At 39.3% G+C, this 16257-nt stretch overlaps 1 protein-coding gene across 1 annotated transcript; it reads right to left on the reverse strand.

Moving 5' to 3' along the window:
* Positions 1-8683: 8683 nt before the first annotated feature.
* LOC133788913 (pentatricopeptide repeat-containing protein At1g05750, chloroplastic) lies at positions 8684-10607 on the reverse strand. Its single transcript, XM_062226568.1, has one exon. The coding sequence runs from the start codon at positions 10588-10590 to the stop codon at positions 9016-9018; it is 1575 nt and encodes a 524-aa protein (XP_062082552.1). The 5' UTR covers positions 10591-10607; the 3' UTR covers positions 8684-9015.
* Between the last annotated feature and the right edge of the window lie 5650 nt (positions 10608-16257).

Here is a 16257-nt window from a genome sequence, read left to right on the forward strand (position 1 = left end):
TAGTGTTGAATGTACTCAGGTGGCTACATGGGTCAGTTTTTCCCTCAAATGCTGGGACGTGAGGAATCCGGAACCCTTGGGGAAACTGAGTGTTAGAAATATTGGGAGCAAACGGCTCGAGCTCCTCATCAGAGTCCTCATATCGACCGTTCCCTCGTTCATTCTTCAAAAGCCTAAAGGCTTTTTCGAGCTGATCAATCCTTTCTTGGACTGGGTCCTTAGGCGGTGTCTGGAATTGCTGGTCATTGATTATGATCCCAGGCTCGCGTCTCCGTGAGGGATCTCTACGCCCATTTAGGTGATTCCTTAGGTCCGGATTCGTCTAATCTCCCTTCCCCCTGCTCTGATTCAGATGATTCCGCAGGTCGGGATGGGTCTTGCGGCTTCCAGTATTTTTACGACCTCGGTCGCATTTACTGACTGACCTAGTTTCTCCGGACTCGTCACTGGTGAAACTTACTGATCGGTCATTTCGTGGTGAATCCTTTCTATGTTGCCTTGTCTCCGCAGTGCGAGACCGGGACGTCTGACTTCTCTCAGATTGTGCGCGTCTCCGCTCCTGGAAAGTCTCCCTGTGTCCTTGCCTATCCCCCGTACGCCCTTGACCCTGATTCTGAACAGGTTGAGCGTTTCTACGGGGAGGTGAAGGATATCTTATGGGAGACGGAGGGAACCGTATAGGTGACGGTGGTTGTCGTCCTTGCTTCGGCCTAGAGGGCCCAGAATTTGCCCGAGATGGGCCAGTTGCGTTTGGTGCACTACCAGGAACCTGAGTCCGAGCCTCGGTAGGAGCTCGGTTATTCTCAGTTCCTGCAGGTGCTTCCGCAGGTGTATTAGGCGGGACCCGAGCCCGGGTATTCCTCTGAGGCCTAGAAGGGGCGGATGGCTCTTCTGGTGTCGGAAGTTGTGCCGGCCTCCTTGTGGCAGCATTTTTTCGTGGACGTCCACGGGGCCTCCGGGGAAGAACGTGCACGTCCCTTGGAGGAGGGACTTGGTCTTCGCGCGGAGGCGGGGGCTGAGCCACCTGCGCCTCTGCGGCTATCCTAGTCAACTCCTCGTTACGTTTGTTGGCTTCTGCCAACAACTGTTTCTGCTGCCGATTCTCCAATTCTACAATAGGGACATAACGTTCAGGGTTATAGTACATGTCCTCATCCCTTGGTTGTGGAGGTGGCCCCCGGGAATCGGAGGACCCACTCCTTTCATCAGCGTCCGGGTTCTCCATTGGCTGTTTTCCAGGACGCCTTGGGTAATTTTCTTCAGGAGTGTTCTGATTGTTTGCAGCCATGAATCTCTCAGGGATGAATGCTTAAGGCTCTCAATGAAAGCACCAAACTGTTGACGCCGTTTTTCGTCAGCAGATAAAAGAAGAAAGCACGTAAACAACTTAAGACAATGGCCAAAAATAAACAAACGAATCAAACACACGGTTTTTTACGTGGTTCAGCAGTTAAATCTGCCTAGTCCACGAGTCTCTGTTATTAATCTCAAGATTATCTCTAAACAATTCTTTAGCAAGAATTCTCCAGAGTTTTCTCTCAAGGATCAGAATTTCGGTCTTTCACAATGGTGCATGCCTTCTCTATTTATAGAGAAGGATGCAGAATACTATCCCACATATTTTGGGTAGTTACTCTTTTGTGAATACAAATAAATGGCTTTAAATGCCAATAATCAGATATTAAAGGAAACGTCCCCCAAAGATCAGGGGGCGTATAACTGTATTAAATAATATCCCACAATTCTTGGGGATTTACATCAACTAATGAGGACTACATCTCATAGTTATTACACTTGTAGATGTTCAAGGTGGTTATAGCGTATCTTCAAGGCTCCAGCATTTCTGGTCTCATGTCATTGTGCGAGCCACTGACATCTCCCGAGCTAACGTTTCTTTCGAGGTGGGATATTGAGCTCAAGAACCATGCTCCGAAGTTCCTGAAGATGAAGGTGTTCTCGGAGCTACCTTTCGAGATCGAGGTCATTTCGAGATCATCGCACTCGAGATCATACATCATATTTTGCAGGCTCGACTTACAATCCTAGATCACTCTAATCCTTACGAGACCATTTGTTGCGAACTCAGCTTTCGAGGTCATATCTACTATGGCTCGAAATCTGGGTATAACAGAGCTGACTTGGTATATCTGTCTACTATCACCCATACCGAGTCATGCTGCCCCAGTGTCCTGGGCAAGCCTCCTACAAAATCCATAGTAACGGCTTCCCACTTCCACTCAGGAATACCTAGAGGTTGTAACAACCCCGCTGGCCGCTAATGTTCAGTCTTCACCTGCTGAAAGGTTAGGCATTTTGCCACATAGTAAACCACATCTTTCTTCATCCCGGGCCACCAATATAATGACCTTAGGTCCTAATACATCTTCATGGTGTCTGGATGTAATGAATACAGTGTGGTATGAGATTCATCAAGGATCTCTCGTCTAATACCCAAGTCCATCAGAACACAAATCTGATACTTGTATCTCAGCAAACTCGCCTCCATAATGGAATAATCCTTTGCTACTCCAGCTAGGACATTTTCTCTAAACTTTACCAACTGAGAATCATTCATCTAGCCCTCTTCTATTCTCTCGAAAAGAGTGGACTGCAAGATAATATTGGCCAACTAGCCCACCACCAACTATATCCTTGCTCTAGTCATGTCTTCTGCTAATTCCTTCGATATTTGCTTCGAACTAAACAATTGTCCTAAGCCTCTCTGACTCAAAGCATCTGCCACTACATTGGCTTTCCCTGGATGGTAAAGAACCTCATAGTCATAATCTTTTACCAAATCTAGCTCTTTCTCATGTTTAAGTCCTTCTAGGTGAAGAAATACTTCAAGATCTTATGATATGTGTATATCTCGCACTTTTCTCCATACAAATAGTGTCGCCACACTATCAGTGAAAATACCACCACTGCTAACTCCAAATCTTGACTAGGGTATCGCTATTCGTATTCCTTCAACTGTCGCGATGCGTACGCAATGCCCTTCCCAGTCTACATCAGCACACATCCTAACCCCAGTCTCAACACATCGCAGTACACCACAAACTTATCCCCATCTGAAGGAGGGCTCAACACCGAAGCACTAATCAATCATCGCTTCAATCTTGAAAGCTATTCTCACATCTGTCTGACCACACAAACTTTAATTTCTTCTATGTCAATTCTTTTAATGGTGTAGCAATCTTTGCGAATCCTTCCACAAAACCCCGATAATATCCTGCCAACCCAAGGAAACTCCTGACCTCCGAGGCGTTCCTTGGCTTCGGCCAATCCCTAACTGCTTCAACCTTGGCCGGATCTACCCTAATCTTGTCTCCACTGACAATGTGACCAAGGAATGTTACCTGCAGTAACCAAAACTCGCACTTCTTAAACTTGGCATACAACCGGTGCTCCCTCAATCTCTGCAATACTAACTAGAGGTGTTGCTCGTGCTCTACCTCTGAATGAGAGTAAACAAGGATATCGTCGATGAAGACAATCACGAACTGATCCAAATAATCCTTGAACACCATGTTCATCAGATCCATAAATGCTATTGGGGCATTGGTCAATCCAAATGACATGACTAGAAACTCGTAGTGCCTATACCTCGTGTGAATGACCGTCTTCAGAATATCCTCATCCTTGATCCTCAATTGGTGATAACCAGAGCGAAGTTCAATCTTTGAGAACACTATCTTGCCCTGCAACTGGTCAAATAGGTCGTCTATTTTTTGTAGTGGGTACCTATTCTTGATAGTCAGCATGTTTAACTCTCTATAATCTATGCACATCCTCAGGGTCCCATCTTTTTTCTTCACAAACAAAACCGGAGCACCCCACGGTGAGAAGCTAGGTCTGACAAATCCCAGGTCCAGTAATTCCTATAATTGTACCTTCAACTCCTTCAGTTCTAACAGAACCATTCTGTATGGTGCCATTGACATTGGTTCTGTACGTGGTGCCAACTCAATGACAAACTCAATCTCTCAGTGCAAAGGAAGTCTTGGTAATTCCTTAAGGAACACATCTAAGAAGTCACACACCAATCTGGTCTCCTCTGGTCCCACTGGCATGATCTTAGTGGTGTCCAACACACTAGCTAGGAATCCTATACAATCTCCTTGTAAAAGGTCCCTAGCCCTCAATGTTGATATCATAGGCATACGGGGTCCATGCACAATACCAAAAAAAAAAATGAAGGGGTCCTCACCCTCAGGCTCAAAAGTCACAATCTTCTTCTTGCAGTCTATAGTTGCCCCATACCTGGCTAACCAATCCATTATGTCAAAATCATCCATACCCAACTCAATCAAGTCCAAAAATATTTCTCTGTTGTCCACCACCACTGATAATGACCTAACCCATCTCCTAGAGACTACCATCTCCCCAGTAGGGAATAAAGTCCCAAACCTCATGGTATAATAATCACAGGGCCTACACTCTATCAATCACTCTACTAGAAACAAGTGAGTGAGTAGCACTAGAATCAATCAATACAGTATATGGAGTGCCAACATAAGAAAGCTGACCAGTCACCACTGAGGGACTAGCCTCAGCCTCAGCCTCTGCCTGAGTCAGGGCGAACACTCAAGCTGGAGTCAAGCTGTCTGCCTTCCTTGGTTCCTCCTTCTTCAAGCTCGGGAAATATTTCTTGAGATGTCCACCCACCCCACACAGATAGCATGTCTTCACCTGACATTCGCCTAGATGGCACCTCCTACACCTGACACACTCTGGGTAACTCCTCCACGTCTCATTGCTGCTTTGGCAGCCGCCCTGAACACCCCGACCTCTCCTATCAGGACCTGTAGTAGTCGAGGTATCAGGGGTCTTCCTCTTATGGTCACTAGGGCCTCTACCCCTACCAGATCCTACAAATGGAGGCACTGCCCTTTGAACATCACGTCGTGCAGAACTCTCCCTCCATATCTTCTTCTCTGCCTCCTCAGCTGTGAGGGCTTTCTCAACCACTTGGGCATAAGTAGTTTCCCCAGGTACTGATGTAATCCGAACATCCTGGGCTATCATAGAATTCAACCCCTGAACAAATTTTTCTTGTCTTGATGCGTTAGTATGCACCAAATCCAGTGCAAATTTAGCCAGCCTATTGAACTTCGAGGCATACTTAGCGACTGGCATACTGCCCTGCACCAAACTGGTAAACTCGTTCACTTTCGCTGCTCTAACGACATTATTGTAATACATCTGGTTAAACAGGTCTCTGAACTCATCCCAACTCTTAGTATAAACATTTCGAGTCTGGGATGCCACGGCAGGTGGCATGTCTGGTGTAGCGTTCCTTGGTGGAACCTGCTGTCTTGATAAACAGATCTCTTCCTCTTGACGTTGAAGTTTGGCTTGCATATCAGCAAGCATCTGCTGCCAATTCTCAGGGGCTGGCATATGGTTCTGACCCTTGTTATCATCTCTAGCCTCGATCTCAGCACCGACTAGTCAAATTGATTGCCTTGGAGGAATAGCTCTCCAAGTATATCTGCAATCAACAACTCGGCTGATCAGACAATGATAACAAGCTTTTAGAAGTCACCCCACGGTCCAACATCATCAATTAAGCAAATACATGCAACCACAATGCTAACAAGCATTTCAATAACCCTAACATAAAATAGCAATGCTAATAAGCATGCCTTTTCATGTACACATTGCAGTCAAGGGACAACCCCTATCTGTATATCTAATGCCACCTAATAAGACAGGCAGATAAGGCATTTATATCTTATTTAAGCAATTAAACACATAACCACATAAATAGTGACCAAACCCTGAGTCAAGCTTGTCTTTAGCGGCGAGTGAACATGCCTAGCCAGTTTTCACGAACCCTTAAACCTAGACAGCTCTAATACCAAGTTGTAACGCCCTGTATAGCCAAGACCATTATACTATGTGTTTTAAATAATGTTGGATTTGCAAATCAAGTCATTTGGAAATAAACGTGTGACTAAGTGTAATTAACGAATTATGGTTTAAATTTTTTTATCATAGGAATTGTTACTTTCATTTAAAAGTTTGAGTCACTACATGGGATCCCAAAATAAATATTTACAAGGCATTTACAACTTCAAAGGTAATTACAACATAAGCTGGCCTAAGCGGCAAAACTAGGATTTGACTCTAGTCCCTCTTGAATCCTTGTTCGTGGCGGTCGAGCAGCTGCAAATGTACACGCCGCCCCTAAAGCTCTCCAACTCATGGCTGGTCCAACTTCCCCTTTCCCTTACCTCCACCACATAGCACCCGTGAGCCAAGGCTCAACAAGAAAACTTAAATCAACAGATTCAAATAGGCAACATAATATAAATAACAAGCTTAGCAGTAACAATCATGCTCAAACAAACACATAGTTCAATTTAAACAGCTACTAAGTTAGACAAGTGCATATTTCACTCCTAAGTTGCCCTGGCCAAAATGGCCTACGTTTCGCATGCTTATTGTCGACCTCGACTCTCTTAGGCCGAGCTTTCAGATCAGGTATAATCAAACATATGATTTACCTAATCACACAATCAGATACAGCGTATACAAGCATGCCTAATCAAGCAATTACAGGCATAATTATAGTCATATTGATTAATAGGGGCCAGAGCCCTGATCACAACCGAGGTGCAGTTTTCTTACCTCGAGTCCTGTGCAGATAGCGTATGGCGATCCTGAGCGTGATCCTCACTCCTGTACCCTAACGGTATAACCTAGTCACAACATAATAATGGACAACCATCAAGCACTAGAATATTTAAAATCTTTAGGGTTAGTTCCTAGCCTCTGGGATCTCGAATTCTACTAAACCGGATAGTAGAACCCTTCTTGAGCCTTTAGGTTCGAGTTTTTGACCTTAAAAACCCCATTTGGCCAAAATCTTCAATTTGAGCCGCGGCACCCCTCCAAAGCGTCGTGACCCTCTATAAGTCAGAGAACTACCTCCCTTGCTTCCCTGGACACGCGCCGTGGTGCAGCCCACCCAATGTCGTGACGCTAAGGCGATTAAGAGAACTGCCCTAGCCCTTGGGTTCATGCGGGCCGCGGTTCTGGGTTTTTTCTGTGTTTTTCCTCGATCCAAAACCTCTCCAAACTCATCCCAAAGTTATACCAAAGTTCCAATTGAGTCTAGGACTCTCAATAACACAACATAAGCATCATAAAACACCTCAAAAACTAAACGAACTCCTTACCAAAACTCAAAATCAAAACTAAAGTTTAAACCTCAACCAAAACTTAAACTATAACAGAATTTTACCTAAAACAAAGCACGATTCCTTACCTCAACTATGAATTCACAACCCTGAGCTGCTCCTAATCTCGTTCCTAGCTCCAACCCTCACTTCACAACTTCAATTCTCTTCAAAATTTAGAAAACCTCCACCAAGCTTCAAGAGAGAGAAAGAGTTGAGATGCTGCATGTTTTTGTTCTGCTTGTTTCTAAGCTTCCTAAAGTCCCTAGATTCCTAAGATAGTCCAAGGCTAGGGAAAAGACCAAAATGCCCCTAACCTTTACCTTGGTTCTCTAACGCCCCTAAGGTCAAAATCGTCTTTTTACCACATTTTTCCCGCTAAACCTCAAATTTCACTTAAGATTCCCAATTAATCCCGACATACCCAAATAATCCCCAAATAGCTACCCATCACCAGATAAATCTCGACTACGTACTAGATTACTAAAATAACCCTGGGCTTGCCCCGAGGCGGGTATTTGACCCCGTTGTGACTTTTCTGCCAACTCCCTAACTAGGATCGCCTCATGTCGAATATCGTAAATATATCCACATAATAATGTGGTCTCAATCACATAACACATATAATTACAATTATACCCTCAACGGGTCAAAATTACAAAAATGTCTATATTAATGAAAACGGGTCAACATGCATATTTAATACACATAAACATGCGTAAGTATTCATATCACAATATAATTCATATATGCCATATAATCACACATATATTAAATTAATTTCACATAATTCTCATATAAATTCAATTATACCATCCTGGCACACTAATCAAGGCTCTAAGTCTTATTAGCAAATTTGGGACGTTACAACGATAAAGGGACTTATCCTGATTGGCCCACATGTCAATCCTTCTAGTGTCCCTTCCCGCTCTTTTCCTTTCCTTCAAAGTGGGCTAAAAGTCCAACGAGAGAGCATCATATCAGCCTTTATTCTCGTCTGCCCATCATTCATTCTTTCTTTAATCTTTCATCTTTAATTAAACACATCGTTTAATTAAAGACTATCATTCTTTCATAGTGCTCTTACGAGCTTTACATGTTCAAATAAACTCTATTGTGTTTGACTCTGCAAATGAGATTGTTTCAAGCTCTTCTTTCGGACATGATCATTTTGAGCTCTCTATCTACAAGATGCTCTTCCGAACTTTTTTTTCTTCAACAAACAAGCGTTTATTTCTCCTCTAGGAAGGCAAACTCTGTCAAATTCTTACTGTCACTAGATACTGACACTACTAAGCTCTTCGCTACATGGAGCTCTTCAAAAATGTATTCTACACTTCTCAACTCTGCTAATATTTCATTAAATGAAACAGTGCATTTTACTTAACTTTTATCACCAAATCTTGTTAGAAAAATTATACCCTTACACTTAGAACTATAATGAATTTCATTTTGATTTATTCTTGTGCAATACTATTGGATATTAACATCAAGAATCAAATGAAAAATTCAATCATGTCAGTATCATTTGTATGTTTTTCTCCATTCAATTGATGTTTTCCTTCCAGCTGTAACAAAACCTATAAACATACATACCTAAATAGAGACTTAAAACAGTGTATCAAGGTTTCGTTTCTCTATTTTTTGATCAAAACTCAGAGCACCAAAGTATTACACATTTGATTGGCCATGTCTCTGGGATTTCCCCTCTTCTGAACAATGATGAAGCTACTCCTTTTGACCTCTCTCGTCAACACAAATTTTCTTCACAATTCATTGTTTGTTCATGCTGGTGATAAGTGTATTCCATACAAAAAAAAAAAATGCTTCAATCGTCCTCGTACGATTCAGGGCTAAAAATGTTCTCTGCAACGTAGCCAGATGCTTTTAGTTCAAACGAAAGAAGTTCAAGCATTGAATATATACACTCTGCTTCAACATGGGAGTGGTCACCAGATACAAATTCATGAAGGTTACAATCGACTTCAATGGAACTAAATCCCGGCGTCTTCTGTATTCCCCGAGCCTTCATTATCTTCCTAACCTTGCCCGCACCGTCCCATTTTCCAACCGCGGCATATATGTTTGCTAGGAGCACATAGTTAGAGTCACCTCCGGGATCCAACTCGTTAAGGTAATTCATTAATCTTTCTGCTAATGAGATATCACCATGAGTTCTACAAGCAGCCAGCAATGATCCCACAACAACTTCATTTGGTTTCATTGGCATAGTTTCTATCACAATTAGAGCGTCTTCTAATCTCCCAGCTCGACTGTAGAGATCTACTAGGCACCCGTAATGCTCAATCCTATGGCTAATTCCATGAACTCTTTTCATATTTTCGAAGAGCATGAGCCCTTCGTCAACTAACCCTGCATGGCTGCATGCAGTTAGAGCTCCAGTGAAGCTAACTCCATCAGGCTTGAACCCTTCCTTCAGCATTAAATTGAAGAACTCGAGAGCTTCCTCAGCATGCCCATTAATGGCAAATCCAATTATTATTGAGTTCCATGACACCAATGTTCTTTGAGGCATTTTCTCAAACACTTGCCAAGCAAATTCAATGCATCCACACCGAGAATACATATCGATCATCGAGTTGCTAATCTTGATATTATCCTTAAATTCACGATTTATTATATATCTATTCATCCATAAGCCTAAACCAACGGTTCCCAAATCAGCGCAAGCAGCAAGAACAGAGATCATGGTCACATAATCTGGTTCAACACCAGAGACCTGCATCTCACGAAACCACTGCAAGGCTTCCTCTGAAAGACCCCTTTTGGCAAATCCGCCAATCAAAGCAGTCCATGAAATCCTATCTCTCTCAGGCATTTCATCAAACAACTCAACCGCACTTTCCACTTTCCCATTTCTCATATATCCATCAATCATAGTATTCCAAGACACAGAATTCTTCATTGTCAGCCCATCGAAAACGACTCTAGCGAAATCAACTAGACCGCACTTGGCGTACATATCTACAATCGCCGTTCCCACCATCACATGACCAGAGTCCAACCCCAGCTTACAAGTATAGCCATGAACGGAAGCACCAAACGACAAACTCTTGCGAGGAAAATGAGCACAGCCAGAGAAAAGCGTGATGAATGTGATGTGATTAGGTTCGACCCCGGCCAATCTCATCCGAGAAAACTGTAGAGCAGCTTCAGCCAATCGGCCGTTTCGGCAGAGACTGGCTATGGAAGAGGTCCATTTGACAACTGGCTCGCTGGGTCTTTGGGAGGGCCATTGAGAGTGAGAAAGGGAGCGGCTCTTAGGAGGAGGTTGATTGGGAAAAGAGGGTTGAGTTGAGGGAGATGGCAGCTGGGGCAGAGGCGGTGCTTTGGGAGACTGAGAGAGTTGGGTTGGCCTCAGTGTGTTCGCCGGAAGACTCATTTTCTTCCGAACTTGACTCGGAATTTGACTCGGAGTGAATAATATATAATTTTTTTGTTTTAAAGATTTGTTTGGTTAAGTTAAAATTTTAAATATTTAATATAATATACATTTAAATCTTACTTAAAAATATATATTTATTAATTATATTAATATAAATTTAAATATTATAAAATATTATGATAATATTTAATATAATACTATATATATAATAGAGTAAAAAGATTTGGTGCAGAATGACTCTTAGTAGTGTGTGTGAAAGTAAGAAAATGTCTATGTTTTTTATTTTATAGTAAAATAACCTAATAACTTTTTTAATATTACATATTACTAAATATGTCATTTAACAAATTATTATTTTGTTATAAATATTTTAATATTACAATATATGTATATTAGTTTTTTATTTAATTAGTTTTTATTTTAAAGTTATTTTGATTTTTTTTTGTTTTTTATGGGTTGTTCAATGATATGGCATATCACAAAATACATATAATGAGTTGAAAAATAATATACCAACAAAACTTACAAAATTATTACTAAAAAATATATATATTATACTAACAAAATTATATATTACCATTAAAATGTATATACCATGATACAAAATTATATATTGCAATTATGAATAATAAGATAGAAAATAAACATCATAAAAAAATTGATATATCATACTATAAAAAACATATACACTAGTTGAAAAATAATATACCAACAACACATAAAAAACTTAAAAAATTAATATAACTTTAAAATAAAAACTAATTAAACAAAACTAATATATATCACTATATTAAAGTCATACGCTCCTAAATAAATAAATAAATTATCGAAAAAGGAAATTTAGTTAATCAACAATGTAAAAATGTCATTTCTCTACAATTTTATTAATGATGACATTAACTTCTTGATGCTATTGTTTTGGGTCATTTACTATAATTTCTCTAGATTAAATGGCGGATAACATACTCAATGTTTTCAAAAAGTTGTATTTTTATACCTAATTTTTTTTTTTGCGGTAAATATACTTAATGTTTTCAAAATATTGCACTTTCATACCCAATTTTTTTTTTGCGGTAAATATACTCAATGTTTTAAAAAAATTGCATTTTTATACCTATTTTTTATTATTTTGATAAATAATAAAAGTGAAGGAAAATATAGGATTTTAATTATTTTTTATTTTTTAAATTTTAAATTATTTTCTCTTTCTTATTCTTTCTCAAAATAACTATTTTAAATTTAACATTAATAAATGTTTTATTAAAATTAATAAAAATGATTTAATATAATTAAAAACTTATATATTTTCATCAATTTAAAATATAAGTTATTTTTTTTAAAAAAAATTAAAGGAAAAATATAAGTTTAATTATTTTGATTAATTTTACTAATCTTATTTTTTTTATTTTGAAAGTGAAAATAATTTAAAATTTTAAAAATAACTAAAATCCTTTATTTTTCCTTCACTTACATATTATTTCTCAAAATAATTTTTAAAATAGGTATAAAAGTGCAAGATTTTAAAAACACTAGGTATATTTACCGCCAAAAAAAAGTTTGGGTAAAAGTGTAACATTTTGAAGACATTGAGTATATTTACCGCAAAAAAAAAGATTGGGTGTAAAAGTGTAATATTTTGAAAATATTGAGTTTTTTAGCCGCCATTTACTCTATATAATAATTATATTACTATAAATTCAAATGAAAATGTTATAAAATATCATTATTATAATAATATAAAATACAATACTATATATTTAATAACTATATTAATATAAATTTAAATGTTATAAGATATTATAATCTTATTTTTTTACTAATTATATTAATATGAATTCAAATATTATAAATATTATTATTATAATAATATTTAATACAACACTAGGTATTTAATACTTATATCAATATAAATTTAAATATTATAAAATATCATAATAATAATAATAATAATAATAATATATAATACATAATCTTAAATTTTATTAAACAAATTATCATTTATGTTTAAAAAGGTTATCATATTATATATATTTTAAAAAAAATCATAAACAGTGTTTTGGTTTAATTTTTCATTTAATATGTTTATGTCATTCTTTTATATATATATATATAATATTATTGATTTATTTAAAATTTATATGACAATGATATAAATTAAATAAATATAATTAATAAATTATATAAATAAAACTAAGCGAACGTCCATTGCACGTTGTTTAACCAAAAAAAATATTTTCTTTCTGGCGTGGCATGATCGGGGTGCACATGGATAGCACGTGACTGTTTAGTGATGATAGTCTAATCGACCAACGACCAGGATAGCAAGCTGCTCGATGGATTTAAGAAAGATTTAAAACAGTACGACAGAAGATATGTTGATATATGCGACCAGGTCTGATCGTAGTAACGAAGCCAGAGTTCAAATACAGCTATACGTCATATATTTCTAAGATGTTTGACCCTCTTTATGTGGAACTATTATGAATTATGTCATTATTCAAAGATGCTTGTAACAAATTTTAAACATGGCCTATTGACCCATATGTACATCCTTGAGCATATAAATAGGACTCATGAGATTCATTTAAAGAGGAGGATTTGCTATTCAGAGAGAACGATTGTTTTTATACACGATTTTTGTATTCCACTTTGGAGCTTGTGAAAGTTAATGAACCCTAGTTTGCTGATCACAGGCTTCAAGGTTTACATCAATAAAATCACTAAATGGATGTAGGTTATTACCAATCTCTGGGGTCGAACCACTATAAAACATTTGTGTTGTTTAGTTCTTGCATTCACTTATAAATTCTTATCATTTTAGTGACTCTATGTTGTTGGCTAAATCATCAGTCAACATTTTGGTACTTTCATTGAGAGTTGAACTCAAGAACTTCAGGATAAACAATGACGAAAACCACCAGGAAAGCGGGACAAACAGGGCAAACATCTGAGAGTATGCCAAATCAACCCCCTCCACAAAATGTAGAGGAGGACAAGCCACAAGTGGAACTGGAAGAAGAGGAGATGGATGCTAAAACCCTGCGAACAACTTTGATAGTATTGCAAGACAAATTAGCTACTCTGAAAGCTAATCAACCGAATGTGGCTGAAACGATGGTGTTGCAGCAAATGTAGATTGACCGGCAGTGCCGAGAACTGAATGAGCGGCAGGCTGACATGGACCGCCGGTAGAGAGATGCCACGATAACTTTAGAAGCAGCCATTCAATTGGCTAGAGGACATCCTGCACCAGCCTCTCAACCAGATCACCCACCAAGCTCTCACCCTCACCAACTTTCATAGTCAAAGCATCCCCAATATCATCACGATCCACCACACCTAAGGAGTCCTCAAAGACCAGACCAACCTTCCGCTGCTCAGCAGGAAAGACCAACACAGAATCCTTATAGAAATAGCGAGCAATAACCACCCTCTCGATCTGGTTGGGATAACGTTTAGCAGCACAGGCAGAATAAGGCCGAGCAGCGTCCCAAAAGCCCTAGACATCAAAAAACTGGGGAACAGAACCCTCCTACCAGGGGACAACGTCCCTCGGGAAGCAAGAGACAAGTGGACTCAGGCTCTGCGGTCTGGGATCCCCCGCGACATAGTAATGTCAGAGGACCTAATGACCAACGCAGGCCCCCACCTATTTATCGAGGAAAACCAAGAGGAAGAGATGGGAACAGTGCGTATAGAGGGTCACACACTCATAGGTCGCAATTCAGAGATGGGCATGATTATAATGAGGCAGACTTTAGCAGGAGGAACAATGATTAGCAGCAGGAGGAAAGAGGCAGACAGCAAAATCCTTCGCCAATGGAGAACCGAGCAATGAGCCAAAATGTTGGGGCACAACCTAAGCAGCCCAATGTCTTTGACCGACTAGATGCAAGTGAGCAGAGACGTAGGGATGAAGATCTGAGGGATGTACTCAATAACCAAAAAAAAAAAAGACATGACGAATACTTCCCCCCGGCACCAGCCGCTCCAGCAATACCAGATGATGTACAGGCTTAGATAAATGCCTTGAATCAGTCCGTGCAGTAGCTAGTTGGGAATAAAATGTCCCACATAGAGTTTGATCGGAGGAAGGGCACCCCATTCGTTAATAGAATTGCTAAGGTGGAGATCCTGAGCACATTCAAAAAGCCAGTTCTACCCAACTTCATAGGAGGAGAAGATCCAGTTTCTCACGTGAACAAGTTTGAGATACAAATGGACATCCAGGTGTCTAGAGATGCTCGGTGCAGGATTTTTCCTACCACTTTGTCTGAATCATCTCAGGAATGGTATTTCAAATTCCCTCTGGCCAATATAGTTTCCTGGGAGATGTTCGTGAAGGATTTTTACAAGCATTTTTATGCTAGTCGAATAAATCCAACAGAGGCTAATCAGCTGGTCGACATTCGACAGAAGGAAGATGAAACTCTCAAGGAGTATATCCAACAGTCTATGCAAGCAGCTGCTCAAAACTGTTGGAGACGAGGGAAAAATGATGGCAATCACAGCTGGAGTGCGACGCCATTCTTCTCTCTGGAGTAGTTTGCGAAAGAATGGAGTCAAGAGCACTCAAGAATTTCTGGATCGAGTAGACAAATATATCAAACTCGAGGAGGCCATAGCCAATGAAGGAAAGTCCCCAAAGGACGACCAGGGTAAGAAAGAAGACCCAACCAAAGCCGCCATGGGTCTAATAAACCCAATGGCAACAACAAAGGTAACGGTAAGAATGGGGGGAAAAGGGCAAACACCGAACCAGCGACATCTGATAACCACTACTACAAAAACGGGATTTCCCGACAGTTTTTAACTGTCGCTATTGAGCAACGACGACAGTCGACTAACTGTCGTATTTGCCTATGCCGCATAGGGTAGCTACGCCGACAGTTATTAGGTGTCGTCGTTGCTGGCAACGCCGACAGTTATTAGGTGTCGCTGTTGCTGGCTACGCCGACAGTTATTAGGTGTCGCCGTTGCTGGCAACGCCGACAGTTAATAGGTGTCGCCGTTGCTGGCTATGCCGACAGTTAATAGGTATCGCCGTTGCTGGCAACACCGACAGTTATTATGTGTCGGGATTGGTTGTCTATGGTGACAGTTTTTAACTGTCGCAAAGTTTCCACACCAGAGGACATTGCAAATATGTTGTCAATGCCCCCTGGTTTCAAAATCAACGTAGCAATTGCAGTAAAAGAATGCACATCAAAAATTAAATTAAATTAATATTGGTAACATTAACTTTACATTTGATTAGTTCTAACACTTTCTAAATAAAAGAAATACATAGTTCCAAAAAAGTTTGTCATAAAATGAATATTTAGCACAGTTTACACCTCAAAAAGCTAAATTAACTACATATAATTTGTTAGATTGATTCTGTATTTGATTAGTTCTAACAATTTCTAATAAAAGAAATAAAAAGTTCAAAAAATGATTAAATCCCCTCACATAGGTACTAAGCAAGCATGCCATCATTTAGCGAGTTGCGGTAGAATATATTTTGCCCACTCTTCTTGAACTTCATTAAGTTCTGCGTCAGTATATGGTAAATCTGAATTGAACTGCAAATAATTTAAATTATAAGTTACATGTCAAATATATATGAAATTAAAATATAACTTTATTAAAGTTAAAAGGTAAACACATTTAATTATTACATTA

The sequence above is a fragment of the Humulus lupulus genome, chromosome 7, assembly GCF_963169125.1.
Source record: "Humulus lupulus chromosome 7, drHumLupu1.1, whole genome shotgun sequence".
NCBI classification, from domain to species: domain Eukaryota; kingdom Viridiplantae; phylum Streptophyta; class Magnoliopsida; order Rosales; family Cannabaceae; genus Humulus; species Humulus lupulus.